The 25,870-nt window shown below is 46.3% G+C and overlaps 1 protein-coding gene across 1 annotated transcript; it reads left to right on the forward strand.

Annotated features, from left to right (window-relative positions):
• LOC144139825 (uncharacterized) lies at positions 1 to 25,870 on the forward strand. Its single transcript, XM_077672075.1, has 3 exons — positions 1 to 1,430; positions 15,031 to 15,328; positions 25,867 to 25,870. The coding sequence occupies exons 1-3, from the start codon at positions 248 to 250 to the stop codon at positions 25,868 to 25,870; spliced, it is 1,485 nt and encodes a 494-aa protein (XP_077528201.1). The 5' UTR covers positions 1 to 247.

A 25,870-nucleotide genomic window follows, 5' to 3' on the forward strand; every position in this document is an offset into this window, starting at 1 on the left:
ACCACTTTGGCCTCCGCTTCTCGTAGACGGCACCTCCGGTCTGACCCGCCCGGGGGGAATCGGCAGTCGCCTTTTCCTGTCCTCCCCTTCAACCTTTCACTTTCCTATCTTCTCTCTAACAACTTTCCTGTCGTCTCGTTCTTTCTCAGTTTCCTTTTTTCCTGGCGGCTAGGGTTAACCTTGTGTGGCGGACAACCCTGTGTTCAGCCATATTTGGTTATAGTCGCGGTGTACAGCTGGCGTAGGCATGACTTGGTCACGAGTTCATGTCCCGTCCCCTTGTTGGGCTCCATGGTGGGTGGCTGGCACCATGGCCGAACAGTTTTTTCAATTTATGGCTTCCTTTTTTCGCCCATCTGATCCCTCTCGTAAAAGAGGAGGCACCGATGCAACCGCCCAGTTTTTCACGAAGAACGTTGCCAACTTTCCACGCTTCCACGTAATACACAGCAGTGACGAAGAGAAGACTGCCCGACTTGTATCGCCATTTCTAGTCGCAAAGACCCTAACTGCCACCATTGGGGAAGGCTATAAGATCAAGAAGCTTGGAAATGGAGACCTTCTACTCGAAGTACTTTACAAACATCAGCTCGACAAGCTCTCAGCGTTAACTTCTTTCGGAGAAATTTCTGTAACTGTCAGTGAGCACCGATCACTAAATACAGTCCGCGGAGTCATCTCAGATGACGACCTAAAGTATGTGTCCGAGGAAGAGCTTCTAGAAGGTCTGAAGGAACAAAATGTGACAAATGTCTACCGTATCAAAATCAAAAGAGAAAACAAAGAAATTCAGACAAGGCATATCGTCCTCACCTTTGCATCAAGCATCCTCCCAGAATCTGTGGAGGTGGGCTATACCAAAATGAAACTTCGACCCTACATCCCCAACCCACGGCGATGCTACAAATGCCAACGCTATAGCCACGGCTCATTGAACTGCCGGGGCCAACAGACATGTGCGAAATGTGCCTCTCATGAACACCCTCCTGAAAACTGTCAAGCCCAAACATATCTTTGTGTTAACTGTGAGGGCAACCACGCAGCGTACTCACGTGTTTGCCCTGCATGGAAAAAAGAAAAAGAGATAATAACACTCAAAGTAACAGAGAACCTGACATTTCGCGAAGCACGGAGGCGACTCTCCTCGGCGCATACGCGACCCTACTCCGTTGTGGTGCAACAGGGCGCAGCATCACAGCGGTCTTCGGCGCTTGCTGAAGCCACACAGAGTGAGGTTCCAGCAAGGCACCCCGCGCCCCCGGTGGAAGCAGCTAGCGCTGCGCCACCACCTCCAAAGCGGGCTGCACGGACCCCTGGTTCGGCAGTCTCCAAGGCCTCACCCCACACGGTGAGGTCAAACAGTTCGACACACGTGCGTTCTGCACGAACCTCCAGCGTCTCCGAAGAGACGATGGACACAACTGAAGGAGGTTCTGCGCCCTCTACGTCGGATGGGCGGCGGAACTCCTTAGAAAACATAAAGAGAAACAAGCCCCGAATCACAGGACCGAAAACCTAGTTTTCACCCCACCAAAAAAAGCAGCATGGCATTCATTGTCCACTGGAATTGCAGAGGACTTTTAAATAATTTAAATGACATCAAAGACATCTTCGCCACACACTCTCCTGTAGCCGTTTGTGTTCAGGAAACAAACTTAGGTCCTAAACACCATAATATACTCAAAGGTTACCAGGTCTTTCGCTGCGACCGAGAGCAGGCGAGTAGGCTCTCGGGCGGAGTGGCAATAATTGTCCGAAATGGCATAGCAACTCGTGAAGACAAACTTAAAACTAGGCTAGAAGCAGTGGCGGTCACCCTGCTTGCATTTAAAACAATTACAGTGTGCTGCGTGTACATTGAACCACACCTCACAGTAACACTGCAAGATTTTGAAGACTTGGTAAACCAACTACCGGAGCCTTTTTTAATAGTTGGCGATTTTAATGCCCACTCTTCTTTTTGGGGGAGCGAAAAAACTGACGCAAGGGGGCAGATTTTAGAGGATTTTATTTTATCCAATAATGTTTGTCTTTTAAACACCGGAAAACCTACATACTGCTCTCCAAGCTCAGGGAAAATGAGCTGCATAGATTTATCCTTTAGTTCACCGAGTGTTTTTAGCGATATTAAGTGGGATGTCATTGATAACCCATACGGGAGCGATCATCTACCTGTAATCATTAGTGTAACATCATCATCACCAACCATTATCCCGACAAAACCACGCAGGTGGAAACTTCAGTTTGCCGACTGGGGTCTTTTTACTTCCGAAGCTACTTTAGACCAAGTTTTTTCGGACACACTGAGCATCGACGAATTGAATGAAAGGTTTACATCTTGCATTCTTAAGGCTGCACGCTTAGCTATTCCACAGTCCTCGGGAATGGTGAGACAAAACAACAAAGTATGGTGGACACAAGAGTGTAAGGAAGCCAAAAAACAGCAAAACAAAGCATGGGGAGTCTTGCGAAGATATCCAACGCAAGAAAATTTATTAGAGTTTAAAAGGAAACGAGCTAAAGCCCGATACATTCGGCGGAATGCCGAGAAAGATTCATGGAAAAATTACGTCTCGTCTATAAACAGCTCAGTCACATAAAAAAAAATGTGGGAGCAAGTTCGGAAACTCAATGGCACGTACTCCCCTTTTACAGTTCCTCTTCTAACAGCACCTGGTGTACAAAGTAGCCTAGAAGAGCAGGCGGATATACTGGGTGAACATTTCTCCAGCGTCTCCAGTTCTGTGCATTATGCAGAAGCATTTTTAAAATACAAACACACTGTAGAGAAACAAAAACTTCCAACACACGGTGGTATAAACGAACCTTATAATAGTTTAATAACGCTCCAAGAATTGAAGAGAGCTCTATCGGCCGGTAAGCAGACTGCACCCGGCCCAGATGATATACATTATGAAATGCTCGCACATCTTTCGGGTCCTTCTGTAGAAGTACTTCTGAAGTTTTTTAATAAAGTTTGGGTATTGGGAAGGATGCCGGTAGCCTGGAAAAAAGCATTCATTGTAGCTTTACTCAAACCCGGAAAGCCGCCAACCTCCCCAAGCAGTTATAGACCAATAGCCCTCACGAGCTGTCTAGCCAAAACGTTTGAACTTGTCGTGAATACCAGGCTAAGTTTTGTACTACAATCAAACGAACTTCTTGACATTCACCAGTGCGGGTTTAAAAAGGCGTGCTCAACAACTGATCATCTTGTCCGCCTCGAAAATACCGTACGAGAAGCATTCATACCCAAACAACACTGTCTTGCTGTATTTTGATCTGGAGAAGGCTTATGACACTACGTGGAGGTTTGGAATAATGCGGGATTTAGTAGAGTTAGGCATCCGTGGAAGAATGTTGAATTGCCTGAATGACTTCATGGCAAACCGTTCATTTCAAGTACGCCTGGGCTCAACCCTCTCGAGAACATTTGTACAGGAGAACGGGGTCCCTCAAGGGTGTATTCTAAGCACAACACTGTTCGTTGTAAAAATGAACTCCATATGCAAAATAATTCCAAAGTCGATTATGTACTCTGTCTATGTTGATGATCTTCAAATTGCTTGTACATCTTCCAGTGTAGCAACATGCGAGAGACAAGTACAGTTGACTATAAACAAACTGACAACATGGGCAGACAGAAATGGTTTCCAGTTTTCAGCACGCAAAACAGTGGCTATTCTCTTCTCTCTCAAAAGAGGCTTACAGACCAATCCGACCCTACACCTCAAGGAAACCGACTTACCCATACAAAACGAACACAAATTTCTAGGCATAATGTTCGACAAAAAACTCACTTTCCTGCCCCACATCAATATGCTTAAAAAGAAAGCTTCGCGAGCTGTAAATATACTTAAGGTTCTGTCACGGAAACACTGGGGTTCCGACAGATCATGCCTTCTACAAGTTTATCGCTCCGTTGTTCGCTCCTGCCTAGACTATGGTAGCATTGTTTATGGCTCCGCGAGACAGTCCTACTTGAAACGATTGGATCCCGTTCACAATTTAGGTTTACGTTTCTCGTCTGGGGCGTATAGGACATCCCCAATAAACAGCCTCTACGTAGAAACAAATGAACCACCACTCACATATAGAAGAACAATGCTCACATGCTCATACGTACTAAAGATCCGTTCACTGCCGAAACATCTGTGTTACCCCATAGTTACAAAATGCCCATCTAGAACACTGTTCAATAATAAACCCCAAGCTATCAGACCATTGCTTCTTCGGTTTGAAGAGAGATGCCAAGAATTCACTACGCTGCACACATTACCTCAAATTTCCCATAGACAGAACCAACTACCCCCTTGGTATAGTTTTCCTACAACATGTGACTTCACACTAACACGCCTTCAAAAAAAGCAGACACCGCAAGAACATATTTTGCAGGAATTTTTGGCACTAAACGAAAAATACAAAGACTACACCTCATTTTACACAGACGGTTCCAAAACATCATGCTATGTTGGGAGTGCAGTAGTGCAAGGGAAATGGGAAAAGGTGATCAGGCTACCCCAGTGCGCTTCGGTTTACACAGCTGAATGTTATGCCATTGCTGTGGCGGTAGAAATGATAATGAGGAATAAAATTCAACGCAGTATTATATATACAGACTCTCTCAGCGCAATCACAGCAGTGCAATACAAAAATGCAGCTCAACCTCTAGTAGGAGAAATAATACACAATTTGGTAACAATCACAACACAAGCACAGGAAATTAAGTTGTGCTGGGTCCCTAGCCATGTGGGAATCAAAGGAAATGAGAGAGCCGACGTATGTGCCGCACAGGCGGGTAACGGAACAATAGAGACAGTACAGATTCCTCACAGCGACTGCATGAAATTTATACAGAGCAAACTGAGGGAAACTTGGCAGTCCTCATGGGATAAAGAAATCGACAACAAACTCCACCTGGTTAAACCCACGATAGAAGAGTGGGAATCAAGCAGACATGACGAACGCCTCAAAGAAGTGATTTTATGCCGTCTCCGCATTGGACACACACATCTTACACATAACTTTCTTCTTATGAAACAAGACAAACCGAGATGTGAAGATTGTGACCAGGAACTTACAGTAAATCACATCTTATTCTCATGTACGAAATTCGAGGCCTTGAGGAAAAAACATTTTAGGCTGTTCTACAGCGAGCAAATTCCATTTCACCCCAGCCTACTTCTAGGAGAGAATGCTGTTGTCAAACTTCCCTCTGTCTTTAGTTTTTTAAAAGAAGCTACACTTCTAAACAAGCTATAACAAGATAAAGCAATCGGTTATTATCCACAAAAAACACAAAACCTTTTGTTTGGCGCATGATAGCCTTAGTTGCTTATGCGCCATAAAACACAACACAACACAACACACGTAATTCTCGGAATGGACTTGTTGATGGACAACGGTGCAATAATTGATCTGCAGACTAAATCCATAACTTTTGCTTGCGATCACTCCCCAAAACCGCAACTGAACCCCGAACACAGTGCTGCTGTAAGGATCGCCGACGATCAAGTCACCCTGCCACCTCGCGCAAGATGGATTATCGTCGTCTACAGTGAAGATGCTGCTCCTGACATTGACGAGCGTGTGTTCCATTTTTTATTTTTATGCCGCATGGGCTATCTCATTCAGATAAGGTGACTGTCTCGCCCTAGCGTCACTAGCATAGAATAGTCTTCCTTGAACTACAATGTTCGGGATGTAAATAGATGGTTCGAGAACCACGCGCGCCGTAAGATAAAAAGCCTGCAGATCAGACGCCGCGGCATTCCGAATCGCCGACGCTCGCTAACGTGCGTCACTTTTTGACTGCTGCTTCGCCGCCTGTGTACTTTTTGAGTTCTTAGGGGAGCACAAGTTCGCTCCAATAAACAGGCTTTCTTTGGAAGACGACTGTGTCATCTTTGACCGAGTGACAATATTTAGCATAAATGTCACAAGCCTTCAACCGATTTGAAGGGAATACTTCCATGTCGACCTTTGCATTGGTAGGGACAAGGGGTGGTGAAGCAGTCTGAGCTAGGCTGCAAATTACTGCCCCGCAGGCCGCGGGTCGCCGACCCTTGTATTTGGGAACACAGACTGAAAGTGGGCGCTTATTTTTGCAAAGAGAACCAGAAATGCATTCTGTTTTTTCCTTTAATTCCTTCATTCGCGTACGAGATTACCGACCTCACGGAACTTTAGCGGCCCGGCAACGTGCTGCAGCAGACAACACGTTGCAGCTCCCGTCTCGTTTGGGCAGTGCGCATGTGCGGGCTGTCGGCGATTTTGACCACTTCTCGGCCCTGGCGCTTCGCGGTGTGCTGCAGAAATGGTGCGCTGCAGGCACCGGAAAGGGTTAAGGAGTGAAGTATGTGTCTCCTCAGGCAAAAAGTCTGCAGTCTACCTTATACCGTTCTCTCGGTGTTATTTGTACATTGGTCAGACAAATCGATTTATCAATGTCAGGTTGCTAGAGCATAAAAGGTCTTTAGGAGGGGACACCTACTCGCACGTGGCTCAACACGTATCGAAGTGCAAATGCGAGCCTCTGTTCCAGGAAACGGTGATATCTGTGCGCAGGGACAAGTTGACACGCGAGATTATTGAGGCTTAAAATATAAGAAAAAAAGGGATATGGTGCTTTAGGGTGCCGTCGATTCATTTACATGAGAGTGAGTTTGAATTTTTAAATCGCTCTGTAATGGAAATTAAACACGCGCCTTCTTCCACACAGTTTGTTTTATGCCTGCCATGTTTTGGAAATGATTCGCTGGAATGTGACGTATGTATGATATGTGGTCACATGGGTTTATGTTGTAGTATTAAACTGTGTGTCTGTTCAATAAAAATCTATTGTGAGTTTGCGCTGGAGTTTGTTGTTTCTTTCGCTTGTGACCGTGTTTAAAAGCGCTACCTTCACGATATCCCATAGGAATTTTTTTCTGGGTGTTGAAGTGGCCTTTGGAAAAAGCCAAATGTTTAGCAGAGGCTTAAGGCCGTGGGTTAATGGGCGTTTTCATGATAGGTTGTGGCCTTTACTACATCAGGCTGCCCAATCCTGCGCTGGTGAGGGAGTGCGTTACCGACAATGGTTGCCGGGGTCAGGCCGCACCCCAAGCCCCATTCTGCCCACACGGGTCAGAAACTTGGAGGCTCGCTAAGAGGGCTCAGCTTAAATTGAGGACGACTCAGCGGTCAATGGAGCGGAAGATGATAGCTGTAACAATAAGGGACAAGAAGAGAGCGGTGTGGGTACGTGAACAAACGCGTATTAAGGACGTATTAGTAGAAATTAAGAAGAAGAAATTGAGGTGGGCAGGGCATGTAAGGCGAATGCAAGATACCCATTGCTCATGACGGAAAACAGAATGGATCCCTAGAGAAGGCAAGCGCTGCAGGGGGCAGCAGAACGTTATATGGGCAGATGAGATAAAGAAGATTGCGTGGATAAATTGGTCGTAGTTAGCCCAGAACCGGGGTAATTGGAGACTAATAGTAGAGGCCTTTGCCCTGCAGTGGACGTAGATAGGCTGGTGATGATGATGAAGTTATCTGCTAAAGGAGCCCAATTTCACTCAGTATTTCCGGTAAAAGTTGGTGAACACACTTTTCGCCAGTTTAATATAATATTTCAATACTGGGATATATTTTGTAGAAGGAATTCGTCTGAGCATATGTGATCAAAGTAAAAACTAGTTGATTTCTCTGTCATAGGAACCGGTAAAACACAAATGCGAACTGTGGAGCGAAATCTGCAGCTTAGCATGACTAGTTGGTCAGCAGCTTTCTTGTCCGTGTGCTTGGCAAGCGACGTCCTGCTGGCGGGTCGTTTCGGTAAAAGTGTAGTGGCGTCATTTTCGTGGCGGTAAGACGTCATTGAAGTATTGGTGTATCCCGGCATAAAACACTTTCTGTTAAAAAGTGCTAAAATGTAAAACAGCTAAAAAGGGACGCGCGATGATTACAAAAACTGCTTTTATTGCCACGCAAGTAAGTGCTTACCCCAGTGGCGGCCATGGGACTGAAGGAAGTGCTCTCATTTCGGCACACATGTTCCGGCGAGTATTGAGGCCACATGATCTAATACGAATGCTGTGCCGTTCTAAGCATTTCACTCATTTAGCTTCAGAGGTTGGGGCATTGTGCATGGAAGCTAAAAAATGCACAGAGTAGTTGGTCACGGGCTAGGGAACTATTCTAACCAACTGAGATGCTCTTTTACCAGAATTACGGATATTGGGGCGTTCTCGCTTTTTCCCCTAAAAAGGAAACTTCTTCATTTCTTTGTATGTAGGTTTTAAAGTGACTTTGCTTTGATTCTAGTAGGTTTGCATAGAAAAAGCCTCCAGAATAAAAGGAAAACCTCTCAACTGCAATGCTACCCTAAACGCATATCTGCAAAAATGATGGCATTTGATTGTATCCTGACTTTCTTGTTAGTTGAGAAGCCTCCATGCGAAGCTCAGGCGTTGTTCTCCACCTGTGTCAGAGCAGCCATGAGCAAACCACGCACAATATTTTCGTACGTGTCAAATATTCTGAATACTCAAGCCAATAATAAATATAGCCAACAAATAAACCGCAGGCTTGGCCCAGTTGTGGCTGGGGAGTGAAGGAGTATGACGGGAATACATCGATGACAAAGATATTTCTACGTAGCTCCCCAGTCTTTGAGATCATAAGTCTTAGGTAACGAAGCATAGTTTTTCCACAACATGGCGCATAAGATAGAATAAAAAAAGTTACGCCACCCATCACAGTTACCTCACTCGTGTCCTCTGCACTTAGTCTACTTCAGACGAGAACTTGGAGATGGCCCCAGCGAACTTCGCTTCACTGCGCTACTAAATCAGCAAACTTTCCTTACTAACTTTCCTGCAGAGCACAGTAATTTCAGCGCTTTACGGAAAGTAGCAAGTTTGTTTAGAATTTGCCTTGCGTGGATGCCTCACGCTGTATGAATCTGGGAACCGCACCCCTTGTAAACAGCGGTATTCCAGAAATTTCTTGAACTAAAGGCGTCAGAGACTGACCCGCCTGAAGCACATCTATTGTTAGGGGGACACCTCTGCGAGAACAGGACAGTCAGTGAGGACTCGAGATCTCGCCGATGTGCAACGCCGGTTTCCTGCTGTGTTACCATTTTTCACCCTGTTTACACTGCTACGGCCAAAAGCGGTTGCCTTTTCGTTGATCGAGACTTCTACAAATGGGGGTGGCTCCAGATGGATCTCAGCAGGCAGAGAAACAGTGAAGGGTGGGGGAGGGAAAGAAAGGCCGCTTAACCACGGATACATTTCTTCCACCGTCTTTTTTTTGCTTTTCGGGGGGGGGGGGGGGGGGCTGATGCAGACCCAATACTGGTACAGCTCCGGGTGCAGCACCTCCTGAGGAAGATAGTGTAATCGCAGTTGGGTCGCCCCTCTATACTCCGGAGGCGCTTGCCGTTCTCCATGAAGTATTCTCGTGTTCTTAGGCGGAAGGCTAAGGTGAAACCAGCGTCTCTCTTGCTGGGGAAACAGAAAGCTGTGATCCTTCCGGGTTCCCTGGTACACTACATTGATAAAAAAACAGAGAAAACATGTGCCGCGTTCTGAGCCACTGTAGAGGATACTAGGCACCCAAAACCTACATCCGCTCATTTGTTTTTCGACCAGAAAGCGGAACCCAAAGCAGAGGGAATAGTTTTGCAGAAGGAAACAGTAGCTCTCGCTTACGCGCGCCTTTAGGGAACATTTCCAGGGTGGGAGGTGGGCCCCGGTCTGGCTTCGGGTCTGCCACGCACTAGTCTCCCATTCCTCAAGTCCGCTGACTAGGTACTACGGCTGAATCTTTCTTACTTGAGGATTCGCTTCAAGACTCGGACATATATGTCTTTAAAATAAAGTGTTTTTATATCTGTCTCCCTCATATATGCTTGCCGCACTAATGCGAATGGCTTCTTTCCCCACTCCGCAATGCCGAATAATCTGAACAAGGCAGATTGAGTTCGAAAAAGAAATATGAAAGCATTGATTCAAATAAACCTTGAATTCCCTTCCTAAAAGAACCTGACAGAAGCGAGAAGATTTTCTGATATCAATGCTGAGGAATGAGTGCGCCAAAACCCATGGAAAGTGCCCATTCAACGTTCCCTAGAAGTACCGCCACCCAAATGTTTATAATATAGCGGGAACGATAACCGAACGCCATGTTAGCGACTTATCACAGTGTTCAGCAGCGAAATATCCGAGAGTACGCGCACGCACTTAGGTCAATCTTCAGTGCGAGGGTCGTCTGCTACCCTGTTGCTTTGAGAGTGGTATATCCCCGGCCACTGCACCTGAATGACCTTGTGCCATACGCTGCTTAGCTACCTTTGGAGGAAGCCAAATGGCCCTGCAAGATAAGAAAAACAGGGGTTGCGTTTGCCCTGAGAAGAACAGCTGAGCCGACGACGCTCCGACAACAGTGTTCAATGGGCGTGCGCGTACCCTCGCCTATTTTTCCGGTGAACACCGTGTTAAGGCGCTGGCATAGAGAACGGTCGTCGCTACCGCTATAATATTAAACATTCGGGATGCTTTACATCCAATTGATTGTCGAATCTTCACACACGTATTTTGTAATGAAAAAAAAGAAACCCATGCGAAGGTTTTTGCAAAATAAGTTAACGCGTCTACGGACAGCCTAAACGTACACCCACGCGTTGTTGTGCAATAAATGCAGTATACCTTTTTGTTCCTGCTTCATGTTGGATGCGAATATTTTATTATCTCCTACGGTTCCTTTTCAAGGTTTTGAGGTAACCATTTTGACACAAAGAAAGACGGATATACGCCGGCGCCATGGGCCCAGGGATATCAGATTCAAGTTCAACATACCACTATATAAAAAATACTTTAAGCTTTTTACAGGATGCTATTTTTCCTAATTAAAAAGCTTTCGCTTTAAAATGCATGCCAAAACCCGCGCATGGTACCGCACAGATACGTTTCAGGCAAAAATGAAGAACAACTTTGGCGCTCAGTATTCCTGTAAGCTCCAGCGGGAAAAAGGAGGGGCTTTGGACGGCCGGGTGTTTTTTTTCAAATCCGCGCACATGCCCTTCATTGTCATCATAATAGTCTGACACATTTCCTGAAATATATTTTGCGTAGCCCAATCTCCGCCAACGCTCCGACCGGGATTGGGGTTGCATCCCATAGATAACGCTTGGTTGCAAAGCCATAATGCGACACTTGTCCACTGCTTTAGCACTGCCCATTCGCTTTTTTATATATCCGAAAATCTCTGTGCCAATTAAGTGTACCGTTGAATTGCAGACGACAGGACGGGAACCGAGTCATCGTCCTGGCCATTCTCGTGTGTATCGGCTTGTTCGTTGCCGCTGCTGTCGCCTTCTGCCTCTTTTTGATAGGTGAGGACACTGTGTACATCTGCTCATCTTGCCACGCCGGTTAACCGCAGCACTCGTAACATTCAGTGGCGTAAACTGAGAGAATGAAAAATACGACAATGTTTCTTGGGCTACTCAAACGCGAAAATGTGTCTGTCTGTCCGTCGGTCTTTTAGCTTTATGTCTGTCTGTCTGTCTGTGTGTCTGTCCGTCCGTCCGTCGCCCCTTCCATCCCTCCCTCCCTACCTTACTTCAGCGGCCCGGACTCGAGTAAAAATGAATTCTTAAGTGATTCGTTTAAAAATCAAAACATATTCAACCTAATAAATCGAGAAATATGCTACATAATTTGAGGCCATGTTCAGCAAAAATGTATTATAAGGATAATTTCAAGAAGTAGGGCAATTCATAACAAGTGTTTGACGCGTTTTTCTTTTTAAATAATGGTAATGTGTGCTCAATTTTTTGGGAGAGAAAATAAAGAAAAACTCATTCAAAACAGTTTTTACTACGGAATGCATTTAGGGCATTGCCGGAGCCTCTCGTTCGTGCATTGAACGCTGTGTCACAGTATTCGCAGTACATGGCGCACTAGGGCGAAGAAGCAAAATTGAAAACAGCACAAATCAAATGTGCGGACAGAGACAGGAGGGGAAGCGTGTAACAGGTGGGAGGATGAGACGGCAGAGGCAGTAGCCTGGAAAGGGCGGAAGAAGACCGTTGTCATTCGATGACGTTCGCAGCGAGGTGAGCAGATTCCAGGAGCAATTTTTATCCAGTCCTTGGTATGCCAATGACGAACTTGAGCTCCATGTTTGTGGCGTGGCTTTTTGCATTGCCACCGCTAACTTACATTACAGCTCCGACATTTGGCCATAGGCGAACACTACGAATTGGGGCCCGAATTATCTCTGTCTTATCCCGTTCGTGTCACTTCAATGGCAAACGTTTCTCAGATTTATGGAAGTAGCAGAAATTATGCATATTTTTTTTCTGCGAATTCCTTTTGAGCCACAAAGCAACGGCATTCTACACTATTCAAGATCCTCATCCAAGATCCCAATTCAAGATCCCAACCTTTCCATATCTGGATTGCCCCCAATGGGGTCACTAAGGCAACATCCTTCTTTTATGTGAAAGAACTCGCCTGTTGAAACTCGCTCAAGGCTCTTGGTGCTACCTTGATCAAGCTTGACGACGGCTAGTGGCGACACCGTGTTCGCTGCATCTGCACGAGCTGTGCCGAAGCCTGGTGACATGTTTAAATGTGAAGGATCAGTAAAAGAATTGTGGCTGTTGGATCCTTAGCCAATGTAATGCCGACAGGCTCCTTTGGTTGGCTCCCAGATTTGTATTTCTGCGACCACGCATAGCATCAGCGTGACCTCAGTGGACCTCATACACGCTAAGCAATTTGATTTTATCTCTTATCGAAAAAACAATCCCCCGTTCTAAACAAGATCGGTTCCTCAAAAGGGGCTGCTTAGAGGTATAGTTTCCTCCAATGCCTACCATGACGTTTCCTAAGCCTCATAGCTATTCTGTTTTCTTGGTAATTGATTTTGTTGAAACAAAAAACTCGTTGGTTCGCAGTTTGTACATTTCTCGAAGCCATCACCTGTAAAGCCTACACATCTAAAAAGCTGACAACGCAAGAACTCTTAACGAACAACGAGCCACGGACCTCCTCAGTCATAGCCCCGTTGGCGATCTCAACAAAAACGTCGCCCCCCACCCCACTTAAGCTGTGTAAATCATTCGTCAGATATCAATATAGATTATTTCATCCACAAGAAGCAGGAGGCATGGAGAAAAAGCTGATAAGCACTGGAAAACCTACATCTTGAACGATGCTGATACGCAGCTTCACAAGCTCTGGCCCCAAAAGTGCAGTGTGGTGAGTATACAGCAAGCTGTGGTGCATGTAACAGAAATCAAAAATAGATTGTTACATCGATAAAGTGAAACAAAGTGATAAACAGGGTAAATAAACTGCAAAAAAGTAAAACAGCATTATCTGCAATGATACAAGGCATTTTCATTTAAAATATTAATAAACACATTTCAGTAACTAAGAATAATACAAAAAAATGAATGCTAGTTACAACAGAATCAAGTGATGAGCTTCCAGAGGGGAAAACAAAGCAGCATGCATTTGGTTATGAAGAGATGAATCAAGTATGTTTGAAGGGCAACACATGGCATCAAAACGTGTCTCAAAATGATTTAAACCTAATGAATTAAGTCCCGAAATTTGAGAAAAAGGTACGCAGTTCTCTTGTGGAGGATCTTTCTGGCGCAATGTTTACGCGATAAAACAGAAGCCTACCTTCTCGGTGGCCTGGAAGATTCGGGGGTAAGATCAGTGAGGCACATTATCAATTGCTTAGGTAAAACATGGAAGTTCCGCCCTGACACCCTGTCTTAACCTTTATTCACTGCACATCTCCGAATTCGTCAGCCCAGGTTTCATCTATTCTGCCCTCTGAGCCTACACCACGAACCATTTCACCGAATTCACCTTCACCTAGTAGGAGAGCATTTAATTCTTTTTGTTCGCCTATTTGTATGGGTATTGGCAATGTGGGGGTTTCTCACTCCATACAATTGGTTCAAAACAGCCTTTTCGTGCATATGCGTAAAGAACCATAGCTGAGGACGTGTTAGGGATATAATTTTTGCCAAAATGTAAAAGTTCGAACAATGGTATCCCATTTTGGTGATTATACTAATCCACGAGACTAAGGCGAAATGAAAAAGTGCGAATGTTAGGCTTAATTGGTTGCAAGAACGAAACAGGAAATGTGTTGTTTCATTTTATTTATTTCACTATCACAGCAATTATGGCGTAAAGTTTCGTCCTCACTCGCGACGCCGCGCGCGAAAATGCACGCTGCAAAACTCTATTACAGGGCAGGATTCCTCTGCTGTGCAAGGATAGCTCTGCGACCTTGTTTTGCGGCGAAGCTCTTTGCGCCAAAATCAATGAGCCAATGAGAGCCGGGTTAACGTGTGCTGCGATGTGGTGTTGCGCAGACCCGTTCCTTACCTCCTCCTTCGTCGAAGAGGGCATAGCACTGGTTGTCTCGGCTGCCGTCGCCGCTTTTTCTCGCACGCGCTCAAAGTAGTGCGCCTTTAAAAGCAGCGGCGTTTCTAAGGTTGCGGCGCGGCGCGAGATTATTGCCGCAAGTAAAGAAGTACCTTCATTCTTTGTGATGTGACGGGTAAAAGTAATGTCGTTTAAATAATGATTGGTGTGTGCCCACTCAAAATGTTCAGATTCACTTGTAGGAGCGATGACAATGGGTGGCTGTTCAGTAGACTCAGGTTTTCCGAATGAATGAAGAAAAATAATGGGTAGTTTGGCCCATTATCCGGTTCTTTGTCTTTACAAATTGCAAAATACGTTCGGGTTACATTTTACTTTATTGGAGCCAGTGATAGTTTACCTTAATATTGGCCTTGTAACGTCTAAGAACGAATATAATTGTTATTCTAATTCCCCTCCAGACTCGGGAGACACATCCACGACAGAAGCTACCCCTAAGGGCGATGGACGGCAAACCTTCGTAGCCGTTCCTCGAATAATCGAGGTGCTACCAAACAACACACCTCAGGTGTGGAATGTAACAACGCTGGTAATCACAACGGGGACGCCCGCACAGGTGACAACAAAAGCGCCCGCACAAGTGACAACGACAACGCCCGCACAAATGTCAACAACAACGCCCGCACAAAAAACAACGACAACACCCGCCCAGGTGATCACGGCTACGCCCGCACAGACAACAACAGCCACGTCCACACAGGTGACAACAACAACGCCCGCCCAGGTGACTACTGCTACGCCCGCACAGACAACAACAACCACGTCCACACAGGTGACAACATCCACGCCCGCACAGCTTACAACGGCAACGTTCACACAGGTGAAAACGACAACGACCGCACAGTGGACAAAACGTAAGTTCTTTTGCGACACCATTTGAGTGACAAGTAACATGAGAGGAGTAAACAACAGAAAAAACCCGATGAATCTAGCGGGTTTTCAGCGAAAGACATTGATGAAGTTGTGATTCTGTAAGTATTGAACAAGGAGAATCACTATTGAACCCAAAGCGTTTTGTTTGTTTATGTATCCGCCCCGGGGTAAGGAGTTGACCGAATATCCTCCCAATCAATCGAATAATGATTCAGGCGCAATACGTTTTTAACCAGTTAATCGGTTGAAGTCATTTCAGCAAACTGAAACAAAGCCGCGTTGTTAATATTGTGCGCAAGCGTGTCAAGGATCGTAATTGTGCTTGACTAAACCGCGACACATCACAAGAGAAATGATGCAAGTATGCTGAGATGTGATAGAGAATAAAACAGAATGCTTGTTGCCGAAACAGAAAAGAAAGGGGCAACACTAAATACAAATTTACACGGTGCGAAAATCAGCGAATGGGCACTCGCACCATTTGGTCGTTGTATGAATTAACTCTCTCGTGAGCGAACAAGAATTAGCTGACACATCCTTAAAAAACGCGAGTACCAATGTTCCTTATTATTTATAAGTGTGATAGGCGAATGCGGTGACAAGAGTATCGCCTGCATTAGTGGCATGATGCGCGCTGCAGGGCCACTCGCGCTCTCGCTTTGACACGTGCGTTGAGCACGAAGCGTGGAAGAACAGGTACTCCGCACTGCGCTCTCATGTGCCGCATTTTGTTGATCTACGCAGTGCATTTTTATTGTGAAAGCAGTACTGAGCTAAGATTCGCGCATCTTTCGTTCGTAACAGACAAATGCCTCACGGGAAAGCATTGCATAGCATGTAAAGAAAAGTGATCAGCGCGACAAAATACAAAGCCCTTCGACAACGCGGGCGGAAGTAACGTGTTCAACTGGGCCTTCACATTCGTAGCCCATAGGAACAGCTTAGATGTCCTGCAATTTTTTATTCACTTTGGTAGCGATGGTGACAGCGCAGTAACTTAACGAGCGAAGGCAGAAAGAAAACAGCGGAGGAAAGTGTGGCGAAAGGGTGAAGTTAGGGTAGTATGTTGAGCCCAAACGAAATGCTCGTCGTAGCGTGTGGTGAAGGTGGGAGGAGGAAGACGACGGGACGCGCTTCTAGTGCGTCGCCTCGCCACTGCCTCCCCCTTCGAAGGCTACTCCAACTGTGCGGGGGTCATTTGAACCACGTTACAATTACGCGGGAGTTTCAGACACGATTTTTAACAACACGCTCGCCGGCAACGGCGACACGTAGTGAGATAACGGCAGAGTAGCCCGCGCCGTAGTGATCAGGCCGTAGTTATCAGGATGATGTGGCATGCTAACGTCATCTGCAATATCTGAGAAGACACCTACTGAATCAATATTCCTATTATTACCTTCATAATCATCATCCACTGTAACATCACAAATATTCCTAAAATACTAAATTTGGAAATTTTTAAACCAAGGCAACCTAATTTTCATTAAATTAACCGAATAAATGAATCCATTATGCTAATTAAAGTTGTACCCAGGCCCAGCCCCCGTTTTCATGGCTTTAGTCACTTACAGCATCTGAAAGGAGTAGATCAAAATGCAGGACATCATCTGTAATAAAAATGCCGAACTCTCATAAAACTCCCAAGCGCGTTTTTTTCACACCCAAAGTTGAACATTCCGGTTTGGAAAAATGTGTACGGTGAGAGTTTGATATAGCTGTGTGGTGCAAAAGTAATGAATGTTTTAACAAGTCAAAGTAAATATGCGAACAATTTTCCACTGGCGTATAAAAAGCTTTTGCTTGTTTAATATGCAGGAGTAGTTTTTTGTGGTGATGCGCATCTTATTTATGATTTCTTCTTTTTCCTTGATCGACACTAATTATGTATTTCAAGTTTGTACATTGTAATAGCCATTGCTTATTGGTCGAAATATTACTTCATCATTTGACAGAAGCACCTATAAAATTTGGTGGAGAAAAAAATGCGATAGGATTTTCGGGTATGACGAACTGCACGCAGATATAGCTAAATGAGAATCCCAGGGAGGTCAGTAAACATCGATGTGATATAAAAGAGCTTGTATTGATCACAGTGTTTTAAAGTTCCAACCACCGCCCGTTGGGCGGGAGCTCACTCGTCAGTGTAAAATTGACCCTCAAGGATTTTAAAACAAAGCATTTCTGCGTGCTGATGGCGTCGTTCGTTCTAGTAACACACACTCCATAAAAGCCAACTTTACATATAGAGTTCCGAAAAAGCTGGTGATTATAACCAGAGGTACATCGGGTGCCTAAAAAACGCTTCCCGTGGTTGGAATAGAGCATCGGTTCCTGCCGATATGCAGCCAGCATCGTCGCGTTTGCTACCTTCTGGCATGGACGAAACAAACTTGATTATTCACTTCGACTTTGACTCGGGTTACGAGGGAGAAAGCGTCGGGTGTAAATCGTTTTTCTCTCAACAAACGTGCTTAGATTATTTGGTCTCACAACTGAGAAGCTGTACGTAGGCTTCCTCGGCATTTTGTTGCTTATCCTAATCCAACATTCGAGACATGAAGCGTTGCAGATGCCGACTCATGTTGCTTTGTGAATACTCTTTGTTGCACCCCTGCTACACTTGCGGAATACCAGCACATGACTGAAAAGAAATTTCTTCTGTCCCCTGCAAACTCCTACATTTAAAAGCAGAGACTCAAGCAAAGACATTTGAAATTTCCTAAGCACATTAGCAAACAAATAAAAAAACAGTAATTGTGAGGCCCACCGCGCTAGCTCAGTGCCTATGGATCTGTGCTGCTGTGATCAAGATTGCGGGTTTGATAGCCGACCATGGCGGCCGCTTTTATGGTGGGGAGGAAAAGCAAAAATACCCGTGTTTTCGAGATTTCGGCGCACATTAACGATCCCCGGTTGGTCAAAATTTATACGAGGCATTATCGGCGCCTCCACGTGTCCCCCGAGGGGTATTTTCGGTGGGTTATCAATCACAATCAATCAATAAATAAATCATGTTTCCCAGATGTACGCCCGCACTCAGTCCTTCATAGTAGTAGTAGTAGTAGTAGTAGTAGTAGTAGTAGCAGTAGTAGTAGTAGTAGTAGTAGTAGTAGTAGTAGTAGTAGTAGTAGCAGTAGTAGTAGTAGTAGCAGTAGTAGCAGTAGTAGTAGTAGTAGTAGTAAAGTCCTTTATTGGGAAGGGAAGGCCAGTTGGCCAGAGGGGTAAATGAAAATATGAGGGAGGGGGGAGTAGGATTTCTTGAATCTTCATGGGTGGTGCAGGTAGATTTCAAGTGAGGTACTAATTGTCCAGTTTGAACACTCGAGTGAGTTGTAGGCCCGGCTGACACAACTCGAGCCAGAGCGCTCTCAAGGAAAACAGAGCCAGTACGGCGAGGAATTGGAGGTCATGGTATGGGCGATTAGCTTGTAAAGAACTATTTGGGAGTGCGGGTTCGAGAATATATCGGTGGTCGGAGAATGCAGCAGAATGCTGGGTAAATGGTTTAGGTCCTTGATATAGGTCGCTGAACCGTGCGGACAACGACTCCCAGGGTGAATCCATTTGGCTATGATGTGGGGAGCGATAGCAGCATTGGAAAGAGTCTTATGATGAAAATTTTTGCTGGGCGCGCAAGAGATGGGAGACCGTGTAGGTAGCCAAGCGGAGTGGTTGATGCTAGGCGGTATCGGTGCGCGTGGCGAGCGTGGCCCAGTCGCAGTCGAAAGGAGGTGGGCGAGACAGCAGTAGGGGATTGGTCATTTGGGAGAGGGGCATGAGGATGCTTACCCTACCTTGAGGAGTGCGCCCTCTGGTTGGCATCTTCCTGCATCATGTATCCTAGTATATATGCCAGGTTAGTTTTCGTGCCGTTCTTAGCGAGCATGTTTACCACAGCTTGACAATGGTGAACAGTAGGATGATAAGAAAAAGCCTTGTTTAACTCCTCAATAGCAGTTTTGGAGTCGGCAAGGTTGCGAATGCGGGGAAGGTAGTGGAGCATAGATGTTCTACGCAAAATCATCCAGTGAGTAGGGAATTCCATGCAGTTCGGCTTCAGTGGGAGGTGGATAAAGTATATGTTTTGTAATGTAAATTCGGGACGTTCTGGGGAATGCCACGCGAGGCCCATTCGGTGTTGGTCCAGGCTGGCATCAGTAAAGATGACAATTTCATCTGAGAGCTTCTGTTCCAGGATGCGACAAAGGGCTTTTAGGCGGGGACACTACCTTGCTCTGGAAATTCCAGGTCGCTGATGTGGCGATGTCAGGATTGGCCTTTCCAAGGGGGCAGGCGGTGCCTGACTGGCACCGGTGGTGGCAACATGGTTCGAGCATCCCGCGCAGTAAGAGCCGCTCACTCAGACGTAAGAGATCATCATTGTTCATGTTGAAGGACAGGTTCAGAAAGCAGGGCTGCCATAGGAGGCAGAGGAGCCGTCTAGCCGTCTTTTCGAGGGCGTCGGTGCGTGTATGTCGCGGCAATCCTGTTATTGTTCAGAGTTTGGCCCTGTGCAGTACTGATAATTGCTTCTTGTAACTTTTTGAGAAAGTATATACCGGGGCACCATACATTGGAGCCATTGGAGCCATTGCTCCATTGGAGCCATTGTATGGATTGGAGCCATTGGATTGGAGCCATTGCTCGTGCTAGGGTAATGCAAGCCCCTTATTGGGCACCTCCCTACTTATTTGACATTTTAGAAATTATACGAAGCATTGGCTTCCACGTATTTCGAAGTTGCTTTATCCACCACTGTACGGTATTGGGACTGGCCAGTAGGAGACCCAGAAATTTATTTTTTCTCACATAGACCTAATTGGTGTGTGAGATAGATAGGTGGTATTGTGCATATCAGGAGCTATCTTTTGCCGTTCGTGAACCACCAAGAACTCTGTTTTTTTTTCGGAGCCAGGTCTAGCGCTAACGTCGGAAGGCTCGACGTAAGGCTGTGGGCTGTGGCCTGCAACTCAGTTATGGTTTCAGTTGACATGTAGTGTACAGCTTCGGTCCATACAGTATGGTCATTTGCGTAGATGGCGAAACGTGCAGCAGAATTCTTTTCTAGTTACTGTGCAACACGGGCCATTGCCAAATTGAAAGCACAGGTCCAGGAATAGAGCCTTGAGGCATGCCTCTGTCTATATAGTAGGTCTTCATAGTCTGCGCCTCTTTAGGTCTGCGCCTCTGTCCACATAGTAGGTCTAAGCGCCACGCTCTCTCACGCGTGCGTGGCGCTTAGATGTGTGTTGCGGTTGTCTAGTAACAACCGCATTCAGTTTTGGGCTCGCTGGCTTGAGAATGCTGTTTCTTTCCTGCAAAGATCGCAGTTTGGCTCAAGTTATCAAACGTTTATTCATTTCGATGGCAACGATAAAGTCGGGTGTGCCTACTGCGGGAGTCCGATTTATTACCCGTCGCAGCAGCCATAAACAGTCGTGCGTACCTAGGTGTGGCCGGAAACCAGTTTATGATGGGTGGAGCCATCACCGGACGTATTCCATACCGTGTGTCATGCGAATATTTATGGGACGATCGATGAGTTTGCAGATTGTTGGTGTCAAGGAAATGGGCCGAACATTAGACAGGTTGGAAGGGTCTTTGTTAAGTTTTGGGAAGGGACAGATGAGAGTGAGCTTGAGGTTGTCCAGAATAGTACCTGTAGCTCAAAGGTCATTGATGTTTCTAGAAGCGCTAGGTGGGTAGCTTCGTCCAGGTTTCCAAGGTGCTGCCACGTGAGCCCATCATGACCCGGAACCGAACGTATTTGCCTTGGTGGAGGGCAGCCTGGAGCTCCGCTAAGATGAAGGGAAGATCTAGCTCCTCAACATCCTCCGATATTGGTATGTTCTGTAGCGGGGGATGAGAAGTGAGAGAAGCGTGGGCAAAAAGTAGTTATGAGCTGCTGTTCCACAGCTTCAGGGGTGTCCTTTAGACTGAGTGTGGAGAACAGCGTCGACTTATGCTTGCGCTTGCCAGATATCCTTCGATACACCAGCCATAACTTGGAGAGGCCGCATTCCTTGCCGAGTCCTCTGCAGAGGCTATGCCAGTGTTCGTTGGCGAGCGAGTGTTGATATTTCTTTATTAGCTTGTAGTGTTCTCTCATCTTGAGGATATCACGGTGACGTTTACGGCTAGCAAGGTACCGGGTGGTTAGAGTTTGAGCTTTCTTTCATAGGTTTGCCATGTGGGCGTGTACAACCGGGGTGTTGTCACAGTCAATATATTCACCACAGAGATCTCTGGCTTTATGGAGAGTAGTCATGATCTGTTCGAGGGATCGAGGCGTTGACAAAGAGGACATGGGCCGGTAGATTGTCCAATCAATTCTGGGTAGGCTCTGGTGTGTTGGGAAGCGCTTTCCATTAAGAGTGATGAGAATCGGATAATGTTCGCTGCCACACGTTGTCGTAAAGGGGCTCCATTCCGGGAAAATCCCAGGTGAAGCTGAGGTAAGGTCTGGGGAGGACTTTTGTTGCTTGGGATGTAGGCCAATGCGCGTGAGTTGCATTTCATCTTTCATGATAATGGGGTTACAGTTCTGAGGTTTTCTCAAAGCGGGCACCAAGGCAAGCGTAAACCCAGGGGTTAGTTTTGGCATTAAAATCCCCGCCAATAATGATAGCTTTTCCTGAATATTTGGGTACCAGGTGCCGAAGCAAGTTGTATGAAATTGATTTTTGAGAGCTAGTGGATGGTTTCTAATAAACAAAGGCGGCAATCAGTGGCTTGCCATCCGGGAGGCGAATGTCAACAATGACAGCGCCGTGATGTTCGGACTTTTGACCAGGGACGGAAATTTCGTAACCCAGGTCTGATCTGATGAGGACCGCCGGAGGCAAGCAAGGTGCTATAGGCTGGGGCTAATCTCGCAATAGAAGGTTCTGTAAAAGTCTTAAAGCCATAGACTTGAGGAGTGACCCGGGTATCCTGGAGTAGAATTAGGAATGGTGAAAGATGAAGAATGTGGTTGGAACGTATGAGGCTGGTTTGGGTAAAACTATGGGAGTTTCATTGTAGTATCTTCAGCAACGTTTATAGATACTTTTCCAGTTCGGTATCTCCCCGCCGCGGCCATGGAAAGAAGGCGGCCGGCCGCCACTCTCGCCACCGCGGCGCTGCAGTTGCGAGTTGCGCCAGGGGAACGAGCGTCGTCTGCTAGCGAGGAGCGTTCCGCTCGGAATCTCCGGTCCTCGCCGCTTCTGGCTGCGTACTGCAGAAGAAATAACTGTTCTCGGACATCGCTCATCATTTTGCTGCGGCCGTTACAGTTCGAGATCTATTTGAAATGGACGGTGTTATACAAGGAGCCGTGTACGTACGCCCACGGATTTAACGCCGTGGCTAAAATACCAAGAAGGGCAGCGTTTTCAATTAACGTTTGCGTAGCAGTGGCTGTCAAGCATGCACACAAATTTTTGTGCCATGCCAATTGAGCAAATGTATTGCATAACAAATTATGTTTACTCACATGACTGTTGGAGCAGCTTCCCGTTTCGTATACAACATAGGTGATATCGTGTCGGGCAACAACACTTTTCAGGATTGTATAGGCGCCCGTTTCTTTCCGTCCTAGTAAAAATCAATTTGCTGACGCGGCTACGGTTCTTCTTCGAGTGCTGCTGTTCTCCACTTGGCTGGGGCCGTATTGCCGCACTATTCTCGACTATCTGTGCGAAATCGGTGCCTTGCTGGGGAACAGGCGCCTTGGAGAGTTCCAATTGGGAAAGTGATCTCCCTTTGCAATCACCTAGCTCGTGCGCAGACGCTACCTTTCTCTTTTTCGGAGACCGCCGCCGAGTCTGCTTCCTCAACAAGTTGCTGAGAAGGTTGGGAAAGTTAACAAAAACTGCACCTTCCTTCAGTGCCCAGTAAGCCCAGGCGATCTCGACGTTTTTACGTTAATGATCGTAATATCCTCTTAGAGAAAATGAAGTCCACATACCTTGCGCGTGCTGCTTTTCTGTTGTCCTCGCGGGGAATCGCTTTTTTCTATTAGGTGACAAGCTATAGATCCGATGACGGCGCTAAAAAGTGATACTTCTGATTGATTGTAATATTTAACGGGCTGATGCAACGCAGGCGATGAGGCTCGCCGTAGTGGAGAGCTCCGGACTAATTTTGACCACCTGAAGATCTTTCAGGTGCGCCGAAATCTCGTACACACGGGCGTTTTTGCTTTTCGCCTAAGTGACACTTCTGAGTGTTGCATTCGGTATCTGTCCGTACAGCCAGGTGGCGGAGCACGTTGGCATGCCGGTAAGCCAGGCTCATCAAAGAAAACACAGCGTCTTGACGGAGTCACAAAATCCTCGATGAAATCGGCACTGTTCAATAGCATCACAAACTGAACGCACTGAAAGGGCAAGGTTCGCGCACAGGGATAAAAAAACGCAAGCGAGAGGAAGAAACTTGTAGAGACACGCAACTACGCCGAAACTTTGAGCTCAGCCGTTTGTAGCACGCGTGTAGGCATGCTCTTCTGCAAGAGTGAACTCGGAAGAACCACACAATTGGCAAAAATTTTCGTTGTCTTCTGTTTATTGTAGCGGTTAACTTTAAATAATATACAAAATTACCCGATTTATGCGCCCACCAACGCACGAAAAGCAAACATGCGGAACGCTTAACTGTGTGTTTTTCGCATTCCTGCTGCAGTCGGAAGGAAAGCATACCGTAAACAGCGTGTGAGCACTGAAATGTCCGCACGCAAGAAAAGCTCTGTGCGCTTGAACTTCGAACAGGCACAGAGAAGAATAATCGGCATCACATGAGAACGTCGATTAGCCGGAGAGTGCGTGCAACGCGGTGCAAGCGTAGCGCGCGCGTGAGAAAAATAAATATTGGCACGAAATATAACACAACCCGCAGAAAAAAAAAACCACGTGGCATAATAGGTTACGTTGGTCACGTGATTATTTTGCGCTCTTGGACTCCTTCGCCGTCACGCAAATGCCAGCCCTCCCGTAGCTTTCTATCCCGGCATGTCGGGTTGTGATCTGGCGGCGTACTCGATAAGAAACAACGGTTCTCGGAAGTTGCTCATCATTTTGTTGCCGCGCTATTCCTGTTCGCGATTTATTTAAAACGGTTCGAATATGCAAGCAGATGTACATACGCCCAGCAATTTTTAGCGGGGGCTCAAATACTAAGAACGACAGCATTTTAAATCAATTTTCGCGTAGCAGTAGCTGCCAAGTGCGCACGCGATTTCGTTTAAGATGCCAACCGCGCAAGTTGGCTGAAGCACGAATGATACTTCCTGATAACCATGCGCAGCAATGGCATTCTTCTTTATGAAAGATATCCGCGTATCCTTCGTAGTTTCAAAGAAAACAATTGGTCCGTGGGTAAAGCTAACCAGAAATCCCGGAAAAATTAGGAAGATTTGCTTTGATATTTACATTGCATGTTTTCTAGATATATTGTGTTACCATTAGAAATTTTTCGTATTTGTTCATTTGTCTGTTTTGTTTTAATAATTCTTTTAGCATGATGCTACACTCCGTCCTTCTCTTCACAGTTGTACATTTTGTAAATGGCATAAGCATGTGCCTCATGCACGATGAATCTGCCCAGCCTCCACACAAGCATCACTGCTAAAGTGGGCTAGAAAATCCCGTACAGCCGACTTTGAGTTAAGCTAGTCAGCATTGCACCAAGCCCGGAACATGCAAGAATTAAAACACAGCATGTTGACGGAGTCATGAAATTCTTTCACCCGCGGCCGCACTGTTCATTAGCACCCCAAACCGACTACACGAAAAAGGCAAGTTTCTCACACAAGGGCGAAGACAAACGCAGCGAAAAGAAGAAACTTGTAGGGCAGACACGCAACTACACCGCAACAGTAACTTTGAGCCCAGTGGAGAGCCCGCGAAAGCTGTTAACGCTGGCGCCGGAGCAAACATTACTAGAATTATTCTAGTACAGTTAGCCGGAGCCACCGCTTCAACCGCCGACACAGCGCAACTCACGACCGGAGCGCCCTCTCAGCGCCTAGTGTACGAGTCGCGGCTGCTTTGGAATGGGCAGTGCCGAAACTGAAATGTATCTATTAACGTAGATTTTCAGGGACTGCTTCATTCAGTCAGCGCGTTTTTTGGTAAAATCTTTCTAGGGGGCGATCCAACCTCGTTTGGCAGCCCCGGGAGTTCACTGTTTATTAGTTAGAGCATGGCCTTTGTTTCCGAGGCGTAACTGTCGGAAAGAGTACGCAGCCTTTCTATATCTCTTTGGCGTTTACGGCTGTCCTGTTGAAGCTCCACGGAATGACCTTTAGCATTTATATAAAATCCGAACTGTCGTTTGGATGCTGTTGAGATGTCGCTGTGCGTTCGTTGCTAGCACTGCGACAGCTGCGACGGGTCATCCTAGTGTTCGGGCGCATAAGTTGGGCTGATTTCATAGGCAGATTGGCTGAACCAGTCTTTCGTTGTAGCTGCCACTGGGGAGGAGGGCATTGACGGAGCCTGGCAATCTCCTTCTTGAGTTACGTGTTCTCCTCTCGCAGCTGA

The sequence above is a fragment of the Haemaphysalis longicornis genome, unplaced genomic scaffold, assembly GCF_048455015.1.
Source record: "Haemaphysalis longicornis isolate Haplotype H1 unplaced genomic scaffold, Haemaphysalis longicornis Haplotype H1 scaffold_5, whole genome shotgun sequence".
Lineage (NCBI taxonomy): Eukaryota > Metazoa > Arthropoda > Arachnida > Ixodida > Ixodidae > Haemaphysalis > Haemaphysalis longicornis.